Here is a 24,879-nt window from a genome sequence, read left to right as displayed (position 1 = left end):
CCACCACCCCCCCCCACCCCCCCCCCCCCACCCCCCGGCAGGGTCCACATCAGTTCTACCTTTGGATGGCTGTACTGTGACCCAGCCCCAGGGGGCTTGGGCTGGTGAGGTAGCCCCTGACAACCAGAGCCAGCCAGCGCCACGTTATGGGAAGTGGACCAAAACCAGGTGGCTTCCCAGGCAGCCGCTAGACCCAGAATGGCCTGCAGAATAAGTTGAATAGAGCCCCGGTCACCCCAGTACTCCTGCAGCTCACTGCTGGCCCCTGCCAGTCAAACGGACAAAGGAAACGAGCCAGCGTGTGCGGTGTGTGTGCGGTGTGTGTGTGTGCACGTGCGCGTCTTGGTGGTTCTTGGGGTTGTTGGGGAGGGGTGAGACGGGGCATCCCTCCACAGAAGGCAGGAATCACAACCCTGTGGTTTTGAGTGGAGACCAACCAGCCTTTCTAAGCAACACAGAGGTTCTTTGCCCTGTCTGCTGGTTCACATCCCTTCTGCACACAGGTGTCTGCCTGGGCTTGGGGGGCAAGGCTCTTCGTCCATTCTGCCATCCTATGCCCCCGTAACCCTCATTTCTCAACACTCAAGGGAGACTGCCTTAATCTCAAATGATGTCAGAAACAGGCATGCTCTCTCTGTCAGCCTGGGTGTAGCTCAGCCCAGACGCCATGCCCACTAGCTCCTCCGAGTCCTGTTTCCCTCATGGACAGAGTGGCTTGCCCCCAGGTCCTTGCCCACAGTGAGGACTCGCTCCTGCCTCCCCAGACACCTCTCCCTTACATGGCTGGCAACCTCAGTCAGGTGCCCTTGGGAGACTCCCAGTCAGGGCCACAAGGCCTGGCCGCCTTAGGAGGCCATGTCCCTGGTGAGCACACCTTCCTGCCCACCTCAGAAGGCTCCCCTCCGAGGAGTAAGGTGAAGCCTAGAGACAAGCATCCAAAGTCACCTAGCAAGTTAACAGAAGCCTGGAGCTCCACCTGCCCCTCCTGCAGTCTCAGCGGTCACGTCCTACGAGAAGCCATGGGCAATCCCCAGTGCCAGGGCTCCCCACCCCCACCACAGGCAGTGAAGTGACGGAAGACTGGTCCAAGGGGCAGAGTGACTGGATGGAACTGGTGACCAGCGGGGTGGCAGAGGGCAGGGCGGCCCGCTGAGGCCCAGGAGCCAGGGTGAGGCAGGGCCAGTGGGCATAGGGCCCAGCCTCCTAGCCCAGGCCCTGCAGCTCTGCCTCGGACTTGGCATGGCCAAGGGGCCGCAGTGTCCGGGGGGGTCTGCCCTCGGACCCCCAGTCCTGCTCCTCATAGCCAGGATTCAGGCGGCCCATGTTGAGAGAGCAGAAGAAGCTTCGCCCCGTCCCAGCATGGTGTTCCACCAGGGCCTCCAGGTTGGCGAACTCGGCAGGCAGGTGCTAAGGAGGAAAAGGCCGAAGCTCCAGCTCCCTGTCTCCCCATGGCTCTGCTCTGGACACCAACCACCCCTTCACAGGGGATCCTGCCCCACTCCAGAAGGGAGGAAATTCAAGCCCAGAGAGGTCACTGTCCCGCTCACGGCAGAGCCAGACACCGTCTCCTCTCTTTCTCTCTTGCCAGCCTGGACAGGACTGAGCCATCCAGCTGGTGATAAGGGCATACACCCAGTCCCTGGAAACCTGTGGTCAGGTCAAGACTCCAGACCTAGAAGCCCAGGGGCTGGGTGAGCTTAGACTAGCCCCTGCCCTCTCTGAATCAGTTTCCAGCTCTGCTAAAAAAAAAAAAAAAAAAAAGGGCTAGGTTGTGTGGGAAAGCCACTTTTAAAAGCCAGCATCCCTATAGGAATGGGAGACATGACCGGGCCCAAGCCTCTACACTGGAGGTCTCTTCCAAAAGGCCACTCCGGAGAGAGGGGCCTGAGGGCGGGGCGGTAGAGAGAGGTGGGGCCAAGCGGGGCCTGAGGGCGGGGCCAGCAGGGCAAGATGGAGAGTTAAATAAGGGGTGTGGCCAGAGAGAGCCAATGGGGCACCGTGATGAGGCGAGGGGGCTTCGCGGCTAGAAAGGGTGGGGCCTGAGGGCCGGGACGGGGCCGAGCAGGCTACCCCACACTCACCTCCACGCAGTAGCGGCCCAGGTGGTTCCGGAAGACCTGGTGGGGCACCACGCCGCATTGTGTCCGCACTGACAGGCACCACTGGCCACTGGCGCCCGGCTCAGGCCACAGCAGGAAGGCCCCAAGGACGTCTCTCCGCAACAGGGCCAGGGCACTGGGCCTGGGAGGGCAGGAGGGAGAGGCTGAAGACGGGAGCCCCGGCGTCAGGTCGCTCCCCGGGGCAATGGCGTAACTGGAAACCATGCTTGACCCAGAGTAGTGGGCCCTCCACAAAAGGAAGCTTTTAGACTCCCATCCTAAGAGGCTTCTGAGGGGTCCCTAGCTGCTGACCGCTTCAAGGCCCAACCGGGAGAGTTTTGAAGAGCTGATGGTTAGGAAGCCGCTGCCCTGTGACAGGCCAGGTGCTGACAGCTTGACCTGAGTTATCCCATCTGATCCTCTCCACAGACCTGTGATGAAGGTCCTCTTACTATTCCCACTTTACATTTGAGACACTTGAGGCCCAGTAGGGTGAAGTCGTTGGCCTGAGGCCACCAAGGTCAGGATGGCTCTGCCCTTGTACAGAAATGTGCACATGTCAGGGCCCTGAGGGAGCCCACAATCCATTCCTCTGCCCACTCCAGGGGCTGGGCATCCGGCCAGGCCAGGCCCCTCCTACCTGGAGATGCCAGCAAAGGCCCAGATGTTCTCCGTCAGACTGCCCTCACTCTCCACCAGGCACGAGGGACCACCAGGCCCCCGGGGCCACGCTTCCCACGCAGCAGGGACTATGGAGACCAGCCGGGGTCAGAGGAAGAGGCCCAGCCCACAACAGACCCCACACCCCCACGCTCGTCTCCTCACCAAGACTCCCCCAGCAAAGACACATCCGCACAAGGCACACCCCACTCACACCCACTCACCAGCTGAAGCACATCCACAGCTGTACCATCACCTATGCAAGCCCCCCAAGCATGCAGACCGACATGCAAACTCACGTGGACACGCACATAACCACACACAGGCCCAGCCTCTCTGATTCACAAGGGCGCACTCAGGCCTGCGCCCCTGCTACCTTGGGGCAGGCGAGCTCTTTGCAACTCACAGGCCTCCCGAGCTGACAGCTGCAGCTGAGTCTCGTAGGTGCAGCCTCGGTAAGCCCCGGAGCGGATCACCTTGCTGCGAATGGCCTTCTTGCGCACCAGTGTGGGTGAGCAGTAGGGATTCCCCAGGCGGGCATGGCGGGTGCCCCCACGGCCTTCTGACTCTGGCAGCTCTTTCTAGGGCACCAAGAGGGGCCGACAACGGGCAGGCAGACTCAGGCCCAGCCACGTCAGGTCAGGCAAAGCCCCCTCCCACTCAAGTCCAGCACTCCCCTCCTATGACCCCCTAACCCTCGCCCAGGTCCCCTGTCCACTGCCCGCTCCTTGGCTGGGGTGCCGCATACCCCACTGCCCACAGGCCCCTCTGCAGGAAGTCGCCGGAAGGAGACCAATGCATGAACATTCTGTGAAAGCTGATCCCGGCTGAAGGGTTCCCGTACAAGGCCAGGGGGGCCCCCCGGGCTGGACAGTGGCTTCAGGGGCATGTCTCCTGCAGACGCCAGGCAGGGCTCAGGCTGTGCCCGCTCCTCAGGGTGCTGCAAGAGGTAAGCAAGCTGGAAGGAACGGCAGAGCAGCAGGTGCAGGATCTGGACCTAGGGAGGGGGAAGGGGTTGACTCAGCTGGGGCAGGTTTCCTGAGGAACCCCTTAGGCATCAGTGCAGGTAGCCCCTTGACTCGGGATCCTCTTCCGCATTCTTCCTGGGAAAACTCCTACTTATCCCCCAAAACTTCACCATGCAGTCCCCCCTACCACCCTCCTTTATTAACAAATACTGGGCATCTGTTTTGTTCCAGACATCATGCCTGGAGCTGGGAATACACAGGCTAAATGCACTCCTATCCCCTAGGTACACCCTGTGTCAGTACCCTCTTAGAGCAGTGGCTAAGAGCCCAGGCCCTCCAGTCACACAACCTGGGATCCAATCCTGGCTCTGTCATGTAGGGGCTGCTCTGTGACTCTAGGCAGAGCATGGCACTTCCGTGCCTCAGTCTCCTTATCTCCACTTCCCTGTGCTCCTTTAGTGAAATGGAGCACAGAAAGCCCCCAGCATGGGCCCACTGCTCTGGGGCCAGTACATTCTACCCACCACACACATTATCTAGCTCCAACATATTGGAACCGTGAGCTCCGGAAGATCAAGGGCAGTGTCTCAGCCACCTGTCATTCCAGCAGCCAGCACAGAGCTGGAGACACAGGGGTGATGGCAAATCATTGCTGGATGGAGCCAAGCCAGCCTCCGCTTGCCGAACACTTGGCTGTCAAGGCTCTGTGGTTCACGGCCATCACACTAGCTTTGACTTCCAGGATCTGTCCGCTCACCCTCTAGCTCCGAGGGGCCAAGCACTAGAGCGGTTCATGACCTGGACCCAGTTTCTGCTCTCACAGAATTCCCTTGTCTGTCATCAGGGACAGACCAATGCTACAGCACGGCTCATGTCACAAGACCTCAGAAGGGAAGAGTGGTCTAGAGGACTCCAGGTGGGCTTCACAGATACAGGGACTAGCCTTGAAGGGCAAGTTGGAATTTGCCAGAAGGGGAAGGGAATTCCAGGCAGAGAGAACAGCATGAGCAAAGGCCTGGCAGTGTGACCATCCAATTTCTAAGCACGTGTCCTGACACCCACTTCCAGGCCCCGGGAATGCTGAGGCCGCTAACTTGCTTTTGTGGCGTCCCCGGTGGGGCAGAGCCACAGAAGGAGCAGGTGTGACAAAGAGTGCCTGCCTGGAGGGGGCTCGGGCCAGCTTGACTAAGCCCTCGGAGGCCTCGGTCCCCTGGAGGCCCTGCTGACGCACAGCACACCCCCCAACCCCACCCTCAGTGATGGTTCCCCTGCCCCAGGCCCCAGATACCTCTCCGGGCTGGTTGCCTACAAAGAGGTGGCAGAAGAGCTTGCTGGGTGGGCTCTGGGGGTTTCGGGCCATGAAGGCAAACTGGCAGTCAGCTGGGCACCAGGTAGAGTAGAGCACGCGCCTCAGAGCATGAGCCATCAGGAGCACCTGCGAAGGAGGGGGCGGGACAGCCTCCATCAGTCCCACCACCCGTGGGCCCCACACACCTGCCGGCTGGCCTCCCGGGCCTGCTCTCCAGCTTAGGGTCCACCAGCTCCCGGGGGAGGAGCTCTTCTCTCCTCCCAGGCCTGCCCAAACCCTGCTTCAAAGGGGAACCCTCGTCCTTCACATGGCCACTGGGCTTGGCCCCTTACTCCCACTGCCAACCTGCTGGTTGGGATCATCACCCCCATGCTGTGGAACTGAGGGCCGAAGTATTCACGGTCTGCAGGGTCACGGAGGAAGGCAGTGGCAGCAGGCCCTGGGGTCGCACCCCTGGTCTCTGGAGTCAGGTGACCAAGGTTTGAATCCTGGCTCTGCCCCACTCTGTGTGCCGTGGGCAGGTAAGCACAGCCCTCTGAGCCCTTGTGACAATTGTTAAGGGGAGACAGTACCTCCCTCTGATGGGGTTGTGGGTGGGGGTCAGTGAGACCTCACGCACATGGCACAGGACCTGACCCCAGGGCCCCTGTGATGCACACGTCTGGGACACAATCTGCACCACAGTCTTAGGAGATTGGCCCGGGGGTTGTGGGCTACACAGTCTGGCACGAGGTGAGTGTTCAACACACGCTGGCCTTGCACCGGGAGGAGGGTCAGCGACCAAGCAGGGGCTCCCAACTGGCGTCCAGTCTGAGTCTGGCCACAGCCCACCGGCCAACTCTGCACAGACTTACACAGAGGCCCGGGGACCTGCAAAAAGCTGGGGCTGACTGTCCTGACGCTCAGGCCAGGAGTTAATCCCCGGACATTCTGGAGAGCTTGCCAGAGGGCAGGGCCCTCAGAGACAGAATGTTCAAAGGCCCAGAGCAGGCTGGGGTGGTGGGGAGGCTCCAGGGGTGGCGCAGGGCCAGGCGCATTCTGAGGGAGTAGGACACTTGTCCCGTCCAGTCCTCACCTGCACCCACACGGGCTCCTACCTCACCCTCCCCGCTGTAGATCTTGAGGCCCTGAAGGCTGAATTTCAGGATGACAGCCCGGCGTCTGGGACAATCCTAGGCAGGAGAGAGTTGGATGGGCGCAGGCATTACCTCCCAGGCCCTGCCTTGTCCCGCCCAGCCTCAGCATCAGTCACCACAGGCTGGTCAGCCAACCCCTCCCCAGCTGCCAAGGGACTGAGCGGTGGATGCCTCAAGAGCTGGGGAAGCGTGGATGGCTCCTGGCAGACCGCCCCCAGGAGGGCCATAGCTGGCCGTGTTATGACCATCCCCCACACGTCCCATCTATGGCTTCCACCCATGGGACACAGGTCACGACTGCCCAAGGGAAGGGGTCCCCGGGCATAAGGGACACGGCTATAGGAGCCTGGGTATGGCCCTCGCTGGGCCCGCTTCTCAGAATGGCTTTGGTGTCACCCCTCCCAGGGCCTCATTTGCTCCATCTGTGACTGGGGGGTTGGATCAGATGGTCTCGGGGCCATTCCAGCCTGACATTCCAAGGCTGTGATTCCCTGCCCGGGATGTGCCTTCCCCAGCTCCCTACCTTCAGTGCCCACAGCTGTTGTTGAACCAGCCACACGCTCTCCTGGGGGTCCAGGTCGTCCACAGGGAAGGAACCCACATACTGCTTGGGGGTGTGGTGAGGGCGGGAGGGAGGCAAGGCAGTTCCATGGCTCCTGATCCCCTCCTCCAAATCCCTCCCTCCTACCAACACACTCTCTGCTCTGTGGGGGAAGCGGTGGATAGTGACAGCACTGTGCTCGGGCCTAGTAGGCTCTCCCGCTTCCCAGCAGGTGGCTTTGCCCGAGCCGCTTTGCCCCTCTGAGGCCCCGTCTCCTCACCTGTGCACACACACACATTCTGGAGCCCGGGTCAGGGAGGGAAGACACAGAAATGGCTCCTCCCCGCTCCCCATGACCCGCCACTCAGTCACCACACACCAGAGCGCACCCCGTGGGGGCGGCCCCACCCACCTGGGCGAACTTGGTGATGCACCTGGGCCGGTGAGGGGCTGGGCCGCAGTCAGAGGCTCTCCGGCCCCCTGCCCCGGCCTTCTGCATGGCCCCCAGGGTGCCCAGCTTCGAGCTCCACAGGGGAGGAGGCAGCAGAGGGCAGGGGAGAAGGGACGGTTCCCACGTTCCGGAGCCACGCTGCTCCCCTCAGAGGCCAGGGATCTCCTGCACCTCACAAATCCTTCCGGTGCACTTGCCGTGTGCCAGGCAGCATCCAGGGCACTGGGGACACAGGGAACACACAGCCCAGAACAAAATGACTGACTCCCTCCTGCCTCGGGGAGCCCACATTCTCGTGTGAAAGAAAGCGAACTCATCAATCAATAGGAGAAGGAATTTGCTAGGGGTGCCTGGGTGGCCCGGTGGCTCGCCCGTCTGACTCTTGGTTTCGGCCCAGGTCATAATGTCACAGTTTGTGGGTTCAAGCCCCAAGTCGAGCTCCGCACTGACCTCATGGAGCCTGCATGGGATTCTCTCTCTCTGTCCCTCTCTCTCTGCCCCTCACCCACTCATGCATGTGCCCACACTCTAATAAACTTTAAAAGAGTTAAGAAAAAAAAAGATATGCCATACGCTAGACCATGATAAAGCAGAGAGGAGGATATGATATGCAAGTTAGGGGTTGGCTGCAGCCGGGAAGGCCTCACTGAGGAGTGAGCTTTGGGAAAAGAGCCAAAGGTAGGGGTGTGGCAGGCCACACCCTGGGTCAAACACAGACATCTCTGTGCTCTGGGCCGGGCCTGCCCTGTCCAGGGTCCTGTAACCAGCCTGTACAAAGTGCCAGGAGCAGGTGGGGCACACTGGGAAGACACCACCTGAGAGGAGGGGTATGACAGCCGCCAGAACAGTCTGCAGAGTCACAGGATGGGCAGACCTTACCAGAAGAGTGGGCCAGAGCCAGGTCGGCATCAGCCTTGAATGTCACACCACAGGAATGTAGGCTGTGCCCCGCGGGCAGTGGGGAGCTATAGCAAGTTGCAAGGCAAGAGCTCTGTGATCTATGGGAGTGACCCATGAGCTGGATGGCCGGAGCTGCAGAGGCGGGGATGTGCTCCACAGGCCCTGGCCCATTCGGCCAGCCAGACTCCAGCTGCTGCCTGAAGCCCCCAGGGGGCCCTGTCCCCCAATCCAGCCCAGGTTTTGGTCTTTCCTGGGGCCCCTCTCCCAGAGCCACCAGTGGAGAGAAGGAAACCTCCCTTACTTAGACTGTCCTCAAGGACCAGGAGAGTGCTCACTCCCCCGAGAGCTCATGACCATTGCTGGTACACAGTGAATGAGGAGTCAAGGCTTCTCGAGAAAGAATGGCTGACTGCCTCTGCGTGGGTCCCCAATGACTCTCTCCCTTAGTTGTTGCTGGGGTCAACTCAGACCCTCCCACCTCCCTCCCCCATCCTGCCTGGCTCTGTCTCCCCAGACTACTTCTAATCACTGCACTTAGGATCAGAGAGACCTGTGTCCAGATGCTGTGTGGGTCTGGGCAAGCTGCCCCACCTCTCTGAGCCTCCATTTCCTCATCCCCAAACCTGGGATAATGTGAGGAGGCAAGACCTGAATGGAGGAGCAGGCACCCAGCATGATGCCATCTGGGCGGGGAGCGACACTGAACAGGTACAGAGAGGATGGGGGACCCCAAAGTCTGCTGTTCGGGAGGGAGCTTGGGAGGACAGAGAGGTCTGACCACTTCCAGTGCCCTCCTTACACTGAAGGACTAGAAGACCTCCCAGTCTAGGAGAGCAAGTCAGAAGGAGAGCAAAGATTCCTGAGAAAGCAGGTGGCATCAGGGCCCCGCCCGGCAGGAAATGGGCGTGTCCCACTTAGGCTCCACCCACCTTCAGACAGGTGCTTAGAAACTGACACTCCCAAGGCCAAGAGCCCAGGAACCGCACCTACCTCTGCCTGCCCAGACCTTCAGCCCCAGGCTCAGCGAGGGTGGGGGCAGCAGCAGCCTTCCAGTACATTCTGCGAGCAACCTACTACTTTACTTTCAGTGAGTCGCCAGCACCAAAAGAGCCAGAAATAAAGGCTGCGTGCTCCCCTTGATGCCTTCCTGGTTCCTCCCTCCTGTACTCTCTCCCCTCCTGCTTTTCTGGTCTCACACCCACTTTGTGATCCTGACCGTTCTTCACATCATGTCCATCATCTATCCTCCATTTGATGTTTAAATACAACAAAATTAGATGTGTAACTGGCACAAAAGCTATGTGGCCGCCATGCCAGGTATAAAGCTGGGGCTTCCAGTGACCTCGCCTTTTGCCCTCATTATCACATCATGGGCTGGGATGCCCTGGACCCGCAGGCAGTGGGAAACAGAGGAGGCAAAGGCCAAAAACCAAATGGGGCAAAAGGGAGACAAGAGGAGATAAAGGGCAGCCAGTGGAAGTGCGAATGGAGATGAGAGGACAAAATGAGAGACAAAGGAGGGATGGGAGCAGGGAGAGATCAGGAGCACATTTCCCACCCTTCCTGTGCTGACACAGCCCCTCAGACACTAAGGGTGTAAGACAGCCAAGAGCCACATGGGTCCGCAGGCACACTCACATTCGCTCTCACACATGCCGAGACAACTGTGTCTAGGGCTGCAAGCGGCCTCCTCCCTCCAGATCCAGAGCAGCAGCTTGCTTGGGGACACTCCACTGTCGGGATGGTGGAGGTGGGGGCGCCCCACCACCTACCATCTCTGGATCCTCCCCCCCCCCATTCCCCAGGAAACTGGAAGTTTGTCTCTTCCTCTCCCTCCCTCCCAAACCTCCCTCTCAGTGCATTTCAGCCCCAAGCCTGGAGTTGGGGGCTGCCCAAGGGACCAGTGAGGGTACCAGGCTCACCCCAACCCCAGGAAACAGACCTGCTTACTCATTCTGGGCACAAACACCCACTCATCGCTTTGGAACACAACTGTTTTTCCAAGGTTTTACACAGGAGACTGGTTGGGTCAGCACCTTTCTAGGGGGACACCTTTGGAATGAGGCTGGGGCTCTTCTCTTGCTCCTCTGAGGTTTTCCAGGTGGCCCTGCTTAGAGACAGGACACTGGATGGGTTGATCTGTGTCGAAGGGCAAGGACAGGGGCGCCTGGGTGGCTCAGTCGGTTAAGCGGCCGACTTTGGCTCAGGTCATGATCTCGCGGTCTGTGAGTTCGAGCCCCCGCGTCGGGCTCTGTGCTGACTGCTCAGAGCCTGGAGCCTGTTTCAGATTCTGTGTCTCCCTCTCTCTCTGACCCTCCCCCGTTCATGCTCTGTCTCTCTCTGTCTCAAAAATAAATAAACGTTAAAAAAAAAAAAATTAAAAAAAAAAAAGAAGGGCAAGGACAGAAGCCCTCTACTGCACCGCATCACAGCTGAGTTGAGTCATGGCGGGGCCCACCTTTACAGCATCTTGGGAGACCGCTCAGCCTGGAGTCTGGGCTTAGCAAAGGGTAGTTCAGAGGGGTGAAGCCACTTGCCAAAGGTCACACAGCATAAGGGGGGGGGGGGTTGGGAAGCAAGTCTGGGTCTCTGAGGGCTCTTCCCCTAGGCCACGGCACTGTCCTCAGACTCCCCTCCCCAGTAAGCAAGGTGTCCACATTCGAGTTTGGTGAGTCCCAGTCTATCCAGCTGCCCGGAGCACCTCAGGTGCTAGGGGCTGATCTTAATCAGCAAAGCGGCTGCGTTCTCTGTCTGACTGCCTCTCCGCCCAGATGGTCTGGGGCTGCCAGAGCCCCTCCGGTCACCTGCCTCACCTCCACTATCTTTGGCTCAGCTGCACAAAAGAGCCTCCCTGCCCCAGCACACTCCTCGTGCCACCCTCACCTACCCTTGGCCTCCGGGTGGGAGGGGACTGGACCAAGCAGCCAGAGGTCAAGATCAGCATCACAGAGTGTGAGGTCCAGGAGGCCGGTATGACCTTGGGCAAGCCACTTAACCTCCCAGCCTCCATTTCCTCAAATGTAAAGTGGGGATAATAAGAGCAGCTGTCTCCTGGGTTGTTTGTTCCTTCCGAAAATATTTCAAGCGCCAACTACCTGCCAGGAACAAAACAGTCCCAGTCCTCGGGTGGTGGGGGGGACACCCAAGCTGGGTGGAGGGGGAGGGTACTAGATAGCAACATTTCAGGGGACTTACGTGATCTGGAGAAAAACAGTAGGGTGGGGAGGATATGTGGTGTGGGTGTTCGGGGGGTGCTATTTCATACAGGGTGGTTGGGGACGGCCGCTCCAAGCAGACGACATTGAGCGGAAAGTGCTGTTTTCAGGATTAAGTGGGGCCGAAGGCACGCAGGGGGCCAGCGCCCGGGAGGCACAGAGCGCTGCCCAGCGCGGGTCATTCTTCCCGCTCTTACTGTCATTCCTGGGGACTGCGGCCAGGGCTTTGGGCTGACGGTACCCGGCCCGGGGCAGAGAAACTCCCCGGACCGACCGAGGGGCGAGCGAGGCAGGACGCCGGCGGAGGAACGGCGGGGGTGACGGCAGAGGTGACGGACGGTGACGGCGGAGGTGGCGGTGATGCGGAGCAGCGGCCGGGATGCTCCTCCCCAGCCGAGACCTCCTCCCCACCTCTGCGGCCGGGGACCGAACCCCGCTCCCGCCGACCCCTCCGGCCCCAGCCCCTGCCCGGCCCCCCTGCGCTCACTCACCGCGGCCTCCGCGTCTCGAGCGCCGTCGCCGCTGCTCCGCGCCGCACCCCCCGCGCGTCCTGCGCGTCTCCGCCTCCCGCCCCGCGGCGCCCCCCGCCCGCGCGCCCCCCACGTGGCCGCGGGAACTAGCACCCGAATCACCTGGCGGCGGCGCCCGGCGCTAACTCACCAATCGGCGCCCGCCGAGCGGCTCCGGTCGAGCGCGCCGCCCAATCAGCGGCCGCGAGGGGCCCTGGCACCGCCCCCGCCAGCTCTCGCCCCGGCGCCTCGGCGCTCCGCCTTAAAGGGCCTGAGGGGTCATCTCTGCCCACCGAGGGCGTCGCTACTCCGGCTGGGGACCCTCAGTGCCCAGGGCCTCGCCGGCCGTTCCCCTCTTTGAAGAGACCTCCCCTTTCTGCCCCCTAGCTAGCTCCTCCTTCTTCAAGCGGCGGCTCCAGCAGCTCCTCCTCCGGGAAGCCTTCCCAGACCACCAGGGACTCCCCTAACCCCTGGAGAGCCGTCGCAACTCTTGCTGGTCACCCCACTCCTCTTACTAGAGTGCAAGCGGCACTGATGAGAAGGGGCTTCCATCCCCAGTGCGCAGGACAGAGCCTGTTCCGTTCAGTGATTGCTGTCTCGGTGAGTGAGTGAACGCGCCGAGGACCGGGTCTCCGCCGAGGCAACCCAGCTAGCCGCACCCTTCCTCTCTCGCCCTCAGATGGTAGGGGGTATCGCGGATCCTCTTCCTCATCCTTTTTCCGCCGGGCCGGTTTCCTAGAAGGATCAGTTGAGTCTGCCCAGTTCAGCGTGAACCTTGGTCACTGTACGTGGGCCGTGACCCTGTCCTTCGGGTGAGCAAATCCAGCCAGAGTGTCAGCTAGAGCTTTGAACTGGAAAGCACTTTGGTTCCCGTCAGGCCAGGCACCTTGTAGGTGCCAAAAAATAAATTGCAAACCCAATTCAACCCGGCCTTCGGTGTAAGTGAGACGTGAGTTTCACCGCAGAGAGGAGACGCCAGACATTGCCCATGTGCTTACTCTTCAGAAAAAAGGGCACCGGGGCTCACGTCCAGTGGGAGAGCAAAGGCTGCACCCCAGGAAGGGACAGAGGCGGAGGAGGCAGAGAAACAAGGTCTGGGGCTGAGAGCCTCAGGTGAGTTCCAGGAGGAGGCTGGTTTGAGCCCCACCTCTGTTCTGGGCATTCCCTTGGTCTCCCCAGAACATCCGCGTGCCCTTCCAGAGGCAGCTTTGGGGCCTATTGGTTAGAGGCGTGGCCCCAACTTTGGGCACGTTGTCTTACCAGATGTGGGACCTTGGGCAAACACCTTAATCCCTGTAATCCTGGGTGCCTCATCTGCAAGTGTTACTAACGCCTGACGCATAGTGACGTGAGGATTCCAGTGAGTTTCCTGGGCAAAGTGCTTGGCACAGTACCTGACCCACAGTAAGTGAAATGCTCAATAATTAATACCAGCTGGTGTTGGACAGAAGCTAAAGGGTTAATTCTTACTAGCTTTCTTAAAAAAAAAAAAAAAAAAGCATGTAAATTTTAAATAGAGGACTTACCAATCAATTACCGGATTCGAAGTCCTACTTGGACTCTTCAGAGAAAACAACACAAGCCACAGTTGTCTTTAACTACTGGCTCTCACAAGTTTCTGATGCATACAATTACTTCTGAGGCATACGCTTTTTTAAAACAGTGACAGGAATTTGTTTCAGGGCAAAATGAAAAAAGACCAAGGAATTAAATTCAGATGGTGAAAAAAGTAAATCAGAAAGAGAATTCTGCTTTCTAAACCTTTATCGGGATAAGGGGACAGAGGGTCAAGGTCTCAGTGGCCGGCACTGTGCTAGGTCCCAGAGATACTGAGATTTACAACAAAACACCACAATCGGGAAAGATAATGTGTGAAATATGTATGTGACATTGGCTCCTGGCCACCAAAGATCCCTTTTTGATTGGTCTTCACCCTCAAGAATACAACATTTCTTTCTTTCTTTTATAATGTATATATTTTTAATGTTTTATTTTTGAGAGAGAGTGTGTGTGTGTGTGAACCGGAGAGGGGCAGAGAGAGAGAGAGAGGGAGACACAGAATCCCAAGCAGGCTCCAGGCTCTGAGCTGTCAGCACAGAGCCCGAGGTGGGGCTCAAACTCACCAACCGCGAACCACAAGATCATGACCTGAGCAGAAGTCGGATGCTTAACTCACTGAGCTACCCAAGCGCCCCGGGAATACAATGTTTCAAAACCAAATGCCTTTGTCCATTTGAAGTTCATTCCTTCATCTCTATTTATGTATCAAAGTAATGTAACTGCTCACCTGAGCTATTCCCCCACGTTACCAAGTTCAGTTGATCTAATTCCACTAAAAGCACAGAAACTCCGAGCTTCTGCTATGCATGCCGCCTTACTAAAGGTCCGTGAGATGTAAAAGCTGCGGTTTGCATCAAAGGAAACAAATTCCGCTGGGTGTCGGCCATCTCCTGGGTAGGCTAACCTAGTTCCGTGCAGGACGACAGCATACAACGGTCATCACCGCGTCATCATCCGCCCCAGGTATCTCGTCCTGCACCGATGACAACACAGCTCCCGGGAGCCAACAGGGTAGAACTTCAGCCCCTGGGTTAGTGACTCACTTCTGCAGGAAGCCGAAAGGAGCTATTTCTATGAAGCAGAGGAAGAAATGACAAAAAAAAAAAAAAAAAAAAAAAAAAAAAGAGGCAAGCTAGGGTGCTGAGTTTATGATCCCTGAACATGTTAGGACACACATGGTTATTTCCTGATGAGTCAATGATAATTACTAAACTACAGCTGTGAGCTTGCTATCACAATCTCCCCTTTTTTCTCTAAACTTTCAGAATCTGGTACTGGGGTTGCCGGCTGATGAAGGTGAGCGGGAAGTAACATCACATCATTTCAGGTCTGATCGCCACGCCGGTGGGCTTGCAGCAGCCCTCAGAACACCTCCCCCTCCACATCTGGTTTTCACGGCGCAAGCTCCCATCCGTTTCCTCAGTTAGCACCTTCCCGCAGTGACGGTTACTTTCAACCTTGAGCACCATTATTGCATTCCCTAAGGTATGTCCTAACGGCTGTCCCTGCAACCTACCCCCAAGATTGCACCCTCCCAAAGTGACTGGCCTAGAACACAAACGAAAACCAAACACAACGATGTGTTATGGGGCTGAACTGTTTCTCCTCCCTTAACCTCCCGTTATTGAAGCCCTAACCCCTAGTGCCTCAGAATGTGACTGTGACTGAGAGGGTCTGTAAAGAGGTAAATTAAAATGAGGTCATTAGGGTGAGCACTCATCCCGTATCAGCAGGGTCCTTTTAAGAAGAGGAAATTTAGGGGTGTCTGGTGGCTCAGTCAGTTAAACGTCCAACTCTTGATTTCAGCTCAGGTCATGAGCTCATTGTTCACGAGTTTGAGCCTCTGCACTGTCAATGCGGAGCCTGCTTGGGATTCTCTCTCTCCCTCTCTCTCTGCCTCTCCCCCCCACCTCACCTTTTAAATGTATTTTCGAGAGAGGGGAGGGGCAGAGAGAGAGGGGGAGACACAGTCCAAAGCAGGCTCCAGGGTGTGACCTGTCAGCACAGAGCCTGGTGCGGGGCTTGAACCCACGAACTGCGAGATCTTGACCTGAGCTGAAGTTGGATGCTCAACCAACTGAGCCACCCAGGTGCCCCTTCCCCCTCCCTTTTTAAGCGTTCTTTCTGTCCCAAAATAAAGAAACTTTACATAAAAAAAGAAGAAGAGGAAATTTAGACAGACACAGAGCAAGGACGAGGTGAAGACATCAGACAGCCATCCATAAGCCAAGGAGAGAGAGGACAGGAACAGATCTTCCCTCGGCTCTCAGAAAGAACTAGCCCTGTTGACACCTCGATCTTGGACTTCTTTCTAGACGACAGAACTGGGAGACAAACTGCTGTCTAAGCAACCTGGTCTGGTCCGTGCTACTTTGTTAGAGCAGCCCAAGCGCACTTCGTACGGTGATTAAATTCAGAAAGTGGACCACGACCCTCCATGGCCAGACTCCTCTTCCCACGTCTTCTGGTTTGGCGAAGCGTGGAGGGTATAGGATCAGGGACACGTCACCTGGTTTTCTAGGTGGGAACCAGAAGGTTAAGCGACTTGTCTGAGGTTGCATCGTCATCTCCAGCCCGTGGGCGCCTGTCAGAGGGTCCCAGTTAGGGCCGCGCTTCTGCTTTTGGAGGATGAATGGGCGCTGCCCCCCACCACCTGCCAAGCATCACTCCGAGCAGCCCGCATAGTGCTGCTGCTGCTGCTTTATTTCTAGGAATCTAGTCCTCTCTTACTGTTCTAGGCTTTGCACTCCCTTCTGTTTCAATATTACCATTAACGTAACGATCCCCAGCACCATCAATACAGTGGAATAAAATGGGTGCCCTCAAAACAGGCATTTTCTCTTGTTGCTACCTGTTACCCCATTTGAGAAGCAGGGGGACGAGGAATGGTTCCTAGTACTTTTCCAACTGAAAGGTATAGGTCGGAAGAGGTCCCCTCTCCATAAACACTTGTTAGAGACTTTGTTGCCGGAGACAAAATAGAGGATACTTAATAGAAAATTGGGGGCACCTGGCTGGCTCAGTAGCAGGCGTGTGCCACGCTTGATCGCGGGGTCATGAGTTCAAGCCCCATGCTGGGTGTAGAGATTACTTAAGTAAACTTAAAAAAAAAAAAAAAAAAGCAGCACATGCGGCAGGCACCGCTTTCTTTGTAGCCTGTCTTCACCCACAGCCAGCTATGGCCCGAGGGCTGGCCCAGGTGGCAGCTAATGGCTGCGTAGGCCTCTGGTGACCTCAGCTGAGAGCAGACTCATCTCTTGACCACCTGGCTGCTCTTCTCTCCTCCCCGGCATTTGAAACTCAAACTTCTGTCTGTCTCCTCTTTCCTTTTCTTGCTCATCTTTAACATGGAAGCTCCTAGCTGTTTAAAACCTAGTTTCAAAATCTCCTAACAAAAAAATCTGGTAACCATTGCCCGCTTATCTTAAGGCAAGATCCTCTTGTAGGTTGTGGGCACGGGTTTTGCTACCTGAGCCATCAGTTGTCTAAAACCGCTAAGGAGGGTGTGGAGGAAAGGTGATTGGTCATCCGTCTACCAAGCCTGGATTTACGTCCAACTCCATCACTTACTACATGTTTAAACTGGAGAAAATTAGCTAAATTTATTTGCTTCTGCAAATCGGGGTTCATTTCACACATCTTTGAGAACATGTTTGTGAGAATCTGAGAGAGTGTGATTTACAGCACCTAGCAATAGGAAACTACAGTGAAGGGTCATTTAAACAACCAAACTGAACTCTTGTGAAATTAGATAATTCTTGCTCGTTTGTTTAAAAAAAAAAAAAAGGTCTTTCCTAAAATTCTAAAATGCCTTAGTAACTTCAGTGTAGTGAACATGGTTCAGTACTTTGACAATGATCTCACATTACCTTTGGGTGGTTATTCTAAAAATAAACAAGAACTGTGGATTTGAACACCTTGATTTTACAGATGAGCAAACCAAAGCTCAGGGAGATGAAGAGTCTTGGCCAAGGTCCCACAGCTAGCAAGTAATGCAGCCTCCAAGGACCACAGGTACAGATGTTAGGACACTGGCCTGAGTGATGCACTCTAACCAGCAGGCTGTCTTAGGTTGGAATTGATGAAAATTTCCAGCAATTTCCATATCATCCCCGCAAACTTAAGTTGCAAACAAGCAGCATAAGGGATTTAGGTCTGATGTAAGAAGAATCTCATCAGAGCAAAAGTTCTTCCACAGTAAAATGGATGAGCAACTCTCTGGGTTTTAGGAAAGAGCATCTGTTGGTACTGGGGGCAAAGCAGACAAGGATAGCATGGGAGACCAGATGACTAAGGTTCCTCTCAGAATCGTGAGCGCAGTGAGCGAGGATTACTAATATCCCAGCTCATAATTACTGAGCAGATATCCTGTCCAGAAGGTTCAGTTGTGAGGCCATGTCCCCCTCTGACATGGCTCTAGGCAGACTTCATGTAGTACAAGTTTACAGGTTATCAAGAGCAGGAGGGCTGTTCACTCAGCAGTGTCCAAGTTCTGACGGAAGCTGTCGCTCCTGGAGGAAAAGCTCTCACAAGTACCAGTATCCTGTGAACTGAAAGAACTTGCCTGTAGTAAGGAAACCGTGAGGAAACAGAAAGCACCCCAAGGTTAGGATCTGAGAATGACCGAGAACTTGTACAGTAAGCAAAACAACTCGGGACAGCCTAGATGACATTCCCATCTGTTGGGATTACAGCAGATCCAAGATCGAATTCTAATAGTTCTTGCCAAACTTGTTAAAACAAAAGCCACCGTGACTCCCAGATGCACACTTAATAGTTTCATCTCATTTCCAAATCCTCTCCACTCTTAAGTCCTGGGTTTAGTTCTGGTTGTGACCTGGGGCAAGTTTCTGAACCACACTGTGTCTTCGTTTTCCCTCTGTAAAGTGGGCCTAATAAGCAATGGGCCTAATAAGCAACGATCATCTCATAGGGTTGCTAGGATTCAATGATACAACGTATGTACAGAGCCTTGGAGAAGGAACTCAATTAGTGTTGGCTATTATCGTCACTATTATTTATATTAACAAGTCAAATTTGCAACTGCACTTTATTGAACACTCAAGGCACCATAGAGAAAGAGAAAGGCACCAAAGAGAAAGGTCTTTGTTAAAGATTTCATAGCGAATAGTGTTTATTTGTTTATTTTTTAACGTTTATTTATTATTGAGAGACAGAGAGAGACAGGGCATGAGCAGGGGAGGGGCCGAGAGATGGAGAGACACAGAATTCGAAGCAGGCTCCAGGCTCTGAGCCATCAGCACAGAGCCTGACGCGGGGCTCGAGTTCACAAACTGCGAGATCATGACCTGAGCCGAAGTCGGACGCTCAACCGACTGAACCACCCAGGCGCCCCGCAAATAGTGTTAATTACACATTTATATACAATGTGAAGAGAGAGAATTTCGATTTTTGAGGAAAATGACTTGGGAAGGTACCTTCGGAAGCCTCCTTTCACATACTGGTTGTTGACAAAAAATTAGGAACAGTTCAGACTAAGCTAATACATTTAAATAATCAAAGGTAGAAAATTTCTGCAACAGAAAAACCAGTGAAGAATCTATGGAAAATGATAGAACTTAATAGAGAAAAAAAAAGTTAAGAGATTAGTTTCTTAAAAAAGGCAAACTCCATGCAGCTGAGGGATACCGTTTAGCGATCCCTCCTGGCTTCTGAGCACACTTCCGTCAAGCAGTTCCTAAGCCAAGAGCTTCAACATGTCCGGGTTCTGTAGCTGTAGCTCAGCTCTGCAGAACTGAGTGACCATCTGTTCTCCCGTGAAAATGCAAAACAAACTGCATGCTGGGAAGTAACGTCAATCAGCACCTCTGGGGGAAGAGCTTAGTAATGATCTTTTTCCAATTAAGAAGAGAATTTCCCATCATGAACAAAATTAGAATTTCTGCTTAACTCAAAGAGAAATAAAGTAATTAATACAGTTATGCAGGTTCCAAAGATGAGAAATCTCAACTATAATCCTAAACTTTTAAAGTTTTTTAGTTGGCTAAATACAGCAGTTCATGAATATGGCTGGCTTAACCTCTTTCTCCTAATCTATCACATGATGGCAAGAGTATCACAGCCAGAGCAAGACTAGATTCTTTAAAGTAGGTACAAAAAATAGGTTAGCAAACCTAAACTGGGGCTGACAAACTTTTGTAAGAAGAATGATGGAAAAAATGTTAAAGGTGTCGGCATATTACCTAGCTCTTGTTTTCATGTAATTTTCTGGTTGATTATACCCAATAGACATGATTAAAACATACATCTGTTTTCTAAGATTTATATTGGACCAGACTTCCTTTTCATGAAGACCATGTGGATGGTTATAATCTGTATTGAATGCTTTTACCATAATACTAAGAAAAGGTCTTCACATTTTTTTTTTTTTTGCAATGGTAGCTCTTCTTTCACAGGTAGGTTAAGAAGCTGACAATCTCTCTCCCAGTACTTTCTGAGATTCATTTATCAAAGGTAGTTTGTAGGTGGTTTAAGAGTATGTGAAACACCGTAACTGAGCTCAGTGAGTCACTAGCAGACGGTACTGAAGCCACTGACCCACGCTGGAAATTGCTGGGATTACATCTGGAGTCTGCAGTTTTTCCTTCTGTAACATGGAAGTAAAATTTATGTATCCCACTCCTTTAAATGCCTGGTCGGGAGAAAAAACCAAACATTCCTTTATCTCAACATAAGTAAGGTGCCTGTACATCTCTGAAGACAGGGTTTTCACTGAAGAGTAGAGTGGCCCTCTTGTCGTCTCCCTTTACAAGATGCTGAAGCAAGGACAGTTTTGTCCTTATCTGAACTTCATCGTAACTTGACAAAGTTATGACATTCTGTTAGCTACAGAATGTCAGAGTGGGAAAGGACCTTCAATGATCTAATAAACTTCTTACCCTGTGCTGGAGCACCTACTGGACAACGTAACCACTAGGTGGCTGTTCAGAGTATCTTTTTACAAGTGGGATCATAAAATGAAGAAACCAACCAAAATCCTCCAACTTTGATCCCAGAAGAGTATTCTTAGCACAGGTACCCAACACTCACACTACTAAGAAATTGAGAATTATTACCTGCCAAATAGCAAAAGAGAAATTAGAATTACTTTCTAAGATCAGGTCTGTACGGTTTATCAACCCTTTTGCAGTGCTGTATTTTTTTTTTTCTAGTCTAAAGACTATCTATCTGAACATCAAACATAAAAAACTGGAATCTATGATCTTGAAAACAAGGACCTCAATAAAATGCAAAATGACTTTAAACTTCTTATTCATTAAGTAATTGGGTTCAATAGATCTAGAAACATCATTTACCATCCATATGAAGAATTCAAAAGCAAATTAACTGAAGTTTGTATTTAAAAAGGAAAATGGAAGGGGCACCTGGCTGGCTCAGTCGGTTAAGAGTCTGACTTCGGCTCAAGTCATGATCTTAAGGTTCGTGGGTTCAACTCCCACATTGGGCTCTGTGCTGACAGCTTGGAGCCTGGAGCCTGCTTCAGATTCTGTGTCTCCCTCTCTCTCTGCCCCTCCCTGGCTCCAACTCTCTCTCTCTCTCTCTCAAACATAAACATTAAAAAACACGAAAAAATGAAAGAAAGAAAGAAAGAAATACAAAGGAAAACGGATGGCAGCTATTCCAAGGAGGAAAGACTCCAGTGAATGCAACACTTAGCTACTTTTAAGGGTCTACTAGATAGAATCTTTTAAATATAAGCTACAGTTCAGCAGCTTTAAAATTTCATGTTTATTCATATTTTTCAAAATATATGTACATAAAAAAAGGAAGATTTACAACAGGAAAGATTGCCTTACATGCAACACAAATTCCAATGAGCTCATGATGGGATCACACATGATTATGGATCTACTTCAAGCCAATCTTCTCAAGTCCATTTCCCAGCCACACTCTAGGCTGCAGATGAGATCCCAGGAGACAATGCAAGTGGAATGAAGGAAACAAACGTCTTTTGCCTCTGGCAGTACTCAAGGGGCCAGAAGATGTACACCAAAAAGTTTAAGACAATTAAAATGTCAAGTGCCACAGGGAGGATAAATGATAACCGGAAATCAGTATTTCTCAAGTAGAAAGCTAGTACTATTTAACACAACTTCACAATACTAAACCAAATACAAATGAGAAAGGGTTAGGTAGTTGGGCTTCATTTACTTTTTTTTTTTCTTTTTTGTAAGTATCTCAAAAAAAGAAGCCACTTGCTTGATATCAAAAGTGCTGTGGAAAGAAAGGAGGGGAAAAAAACCCACAGATGAATCTGGAATTTAGTTTATTTTAGCAAATTGTATGTTTTTCCACTTAACATTTCTATATTAGCAATGATGTAACTCTCCAACATTTCCTTATAAAAAAGGCAAACAGGAAACAACTCATGCTCCAAATATTAAAAAATATATTTAAACATCTGATCAAGATTTTATATGGTTTGGTTTTTGGTAACACAGGTGACACCAGAAATCATAAACTCAACATATTCCTGTATTTCCCTTCAGTCAGAAACCAAATGGTGGAGGGAATTTGTGCTTGTGGTTGAGGGAGCGCAACGCTCTGGGCCAGTGAAAAACACCTGGAAATCGGCCAACGTGAAAAGTGGCCCAAAGGAGTCCTAGGTCTGCAGAATCTAATGAAGTCATAATGTTTTTTGGCTTATTCCCAAAGCTAAGATGTCTCTGTGTTTATATAGTTGGAGAGAAAGGGTTAGTGGAGTGGTTTTATAAATAAGATTAATTATTATAGCTATAACTGAAGTCTCCAGGCAGAAGGCTTTTCCATTCAGTCAGTGCTATATACTGCCTCTTTTTTTTACTTCCAGCACCTGACCAGTATCCTATTCTTGATGTTTTCTACAAATATAAAAATCTTTGCAAGTGTTTAGATAAAGCTGGAAGAAACAAAGGAAAAAAAAAAAAAAGCCAAAGCTGACAATAGAAAAAGAAAGAGGGTTGGGGTAGAGGGAGAAAAAATGACAAGTGTAGATTATACAGTTCAGGAAAATCCGGAGTTATCGCAGAAATTAAAATGACTGAGGGAAGGGGTAGGCACCAAGAACAGCACCTAAAGCGAACAAATGCCTAAATTGGTTTATTTATATTCCCTCCCCACAATGTTCATAGGGAAGGGAAAAAATGTAATTTTAAAAGCATCAAAACTAAAACAAATGCACACTGACCTTAGAAAATAAGATTCTGAATTTTATCATGATACCCTTTTTTTCCTATAAAATTTACTTTTTTGCTTTGAAAGACTTCTTCATGTTGGCTTTGCCCTTGCTGGGCAATTTCACTTCCTTTCTCACACTGGCTGCAGGCTTTTTTGAAGAGCCACCACTAGGTTTCTTGATGACCGAGGATGAGGGTCTGGCTTTCTTGGCAGGAGTTTTGGCCTTAGGAGGGGCTTTCTTAGACAGGGGCCTAGCTTTCCCCCGCTGGGCAGCTGGGACTTTGGGCGCAGGCTTGGACCCTCTCTGCTTCACCGATGCGGCCTTCACCGAAGACTTGGCTGGGGTTTTCTTCTGCAACCTGTGAGAACAAAGAGCAAAGGCGATCACTTAGTACTCAAGAGACTCACTCTGCCAGGACGACCGGATACTTTGCCAAAAAAGACACAGGGTAGACAGAAGTCACCGATGTAAAGGATAGGAACGTGGTGATTGGACTATAGCCCTTACTAAAACTGTGTGAAAATTCAACCACTTCATGGGAGTCTGTACATAATTTGTGATGTTCTTCCTAGGAAAATATGGGATTGTTTTTCTTTGAATAACCAACCAACTACGGATATACACACAGATTTGACCAAACAGTAAATTACACATATTCACAGTGCTTCCTAAGTTCAAAGCCCCTGAATTTCCAGGAAGACAAATTCAAATGTTACACCAAGAGCCTTCTGAGAAGGATCCTGAGTTGTTACAATGCTATTAATTACTATTACTGCCACTATTAGCTCAAAGGTAGGACATCCACACATCCACACCTTCTTTTAGGTGGTGGCTCTTCGTCATCAGAGTCTTCTTCTGAAGAGTCCTCCTCATCTTCATCCTCGTCTCTTGAATCATCTAGCTCTTTCTTTGGAAATAGAACTCCTGGGCTATGAGAAGAAAAAAAGAAAAGAAAAATAAGGTAAAATCACATAAAAGAGAAGTCCCACATAGGAAAGGGAAAAATGTGAACCTAGATGCTCTTTCTTCGACATTCCACATCTTCCTGCCCTCCCCAAATGCCATGTTGCAAGTGTCGGGTTACAGTTTAACCTGTTTTCAACACACACGCAGTTATAACAAATCTATTGAGAGTCCAGAACCATACCTCATTCCCTTCCTCCTACCATTAGAAAAAATGGACTCTTTAATTTATTTTAATTTTTTTATGTTTTTTTTTTTTTAAATTATTAATATTTATTCATTTTTGAGAGACAGAGAGAGAGTGCGAGCAGGGAGGGGCAGGGTACAGAGAGGGAGGCACAGACTCCGAAGCAGGCTCCAGGCTCCAAGCTGTCAGCACAGAGCCTGAGGTGGGACTCGAACTCACAAACTGTGAGATCATGACCTGAGCCGAAGTCAGACACTTAACCGACTGAGCCACCCAGGCGCCCCTAAAATGGATTCTTAATCATTTACTTAGTAAGCAATTTAAGCTCCTGATATGTGTCCAGCACTGTATTAGCCACTGAATATACAGCAGTGACTGGTCTGTCTACAAGACAGCAGTTTGCACAGCAGTATACATTTTTTTGGCCTCATGATACTGGCAAAAGACCTCAAAATATCATAAAGGCTGAATCTCTTCAAAGTTTTAGAGAAAGCAAGGATTTTCTAGTTTTCTTTGCCCTTATTGATACAAATATTGATTCCATTGTGTAATAAGTCCTTGAATTATAACATTTTATGTACATGACTTTAAGAATTAGATTTAATATTTGAAAAATTCAAATAATATGCAATCGGCCAAGTAACAGAGGCTTGTACACAAGGTACAATATAAGAAATACACTATACTCTTGCTAAAATAGGGCTTTAGTGGTACATGTCATGGCACTTTACTAGAAATCAGAGTATAAGAAGGCCATTGCACAGGTGCACAGAACAATGCTTGGCCCCAAGGAGGTGCTCAATACATTTTTTGGTTTGGTGCATAAATAAAGTATAGATCAAAAAGATTTTCAAGGAAATGGCCCTATCTCTATAGTATGGAGAAGGCAGACTAGGGTTATTGGAAGCAGCCAATGCTCTCCCCTCCTTGAGTGATGATGAAAACATACATAATCCTCTAATAATCTTGTCATTATCATTTATTTAATAAAGAAAGAATGAACACAAAAATAACTGGCCGATGATCTCAAAGAATTCCATGCTTGATTTTAAGGAATGGGTGGCTAATAAGATCTAGCAGGGTAGCCAACATTCTCCAGTTCTAACATGAAAAGTGTTTGCTCTAAAACAATACTGCCTTAAGTAGTCTTTATTTTCAAGTAAAACAGTAATAAATTAATCAGTTAAGCCCAAGATTTTAAAT

The 24,879-nt window shown here is 51.8% G+C and overlaps 2 protein-coding genes across 15 annotated transcripts in view; both read right to left on the bottom strand.

The window, feature by feature from the left end:
• Positions 1-322: 322 nt before the first annotated feature.
• On the bottom strand, positions 323-12,414 carry SH2D5 (SH2 domain containing 5). Of its 6 annotated transcripts, none has more exons than XM_019461629.2 (10): positions 12,304-12,414; positions 7,126-7,386; positions 6,696-6,779; positions 6,134-6,208; positions 5,016-5,162; positions 3,508-3,756; positions 3,166-3,340; positions 2,740-2,848; positions 2,082-2,241; positions 323-1,407 (listed from the first exon to the last, which is right to left on the bottom strand). In XM_019461629.2, the coding sequence occupies exons 2-10, from the start codon at positions 7,210-7,212 to the stop codon at positions 1,204-1,206; spliced, it is 1,290 nt and encodes a 429-aa protein (XP_019317174.1). In that variant the 5' UTR covers positions 7,213-7,386; positions 12,304-12,414; the 3' UTR covers positions 323-1,203. The 6 variants fall into 6 exon arrangements, with proteins under 6 accessions (XP_019317174.1, XP_019317173.1, XP_019317175.1 ...); XM_019461628.2 differs by lacking the exon at positions 12,304-12,414 and adding an exon at positions 11,771-11,868; XM_019461630.2 differs by lacking the exon at positions 12,304-12,414 and adding an exon at positions 11,771-11,868 and having other exon boundaries at positions 6,696-6,776.
• An 8,663-nt stretch (positions 12,415-21,077) lies between these two features.
• Positions 21,078-24,879, bottom strand: part of HP1BP3 (heterochromatin protein 1 binding protein 3) — a 39,075-nt gene continuing 35,273 nt past the window's right edge. For all 9 annotated transcript variants that reach the window (XM_019461635.2, XM_019461633.2, XM_019461634.2 and 6 more), the window contains 2 exons: positions 23,342-23,455; positions 21,078-22,884 (listed from right to left, as the gene is read on the bottom strand). In XM_019461635.2, the coding sequence (XP_019317180.1) occupies positions 22,590-22,884; positions 23,342-23,455 (409 nt within the window). In that variant the 3' untranslated portion in view covers positions 21,078-22,589. The remainder of the gene's footprint in view (positions 22,885-23,341; positions 23,456-24,879) is intronic.

The sequence above is a fragment of the Panthera pardus genome, unplaced genomic scaffold (assembly GCF_024362965.1).
Source record: "Panthera pardus isolate Hobbes unplaced genomic scaffold, ASM2436296v1 HiC_scaffold_11, whole genome shotgun sequence".
Taxonomy (NCBI): domain Eukaryota; kingdom Metazoa; phylum Chordata; class Mammalia; order Carnivora; family Felidae; genus Panthera; species Panthera pardus.
The sequence above is the reverse complement of the archived record's forward strand: the minus strand, read 5'-3'. Positions and strand labels throughout refer to the sequence as shown.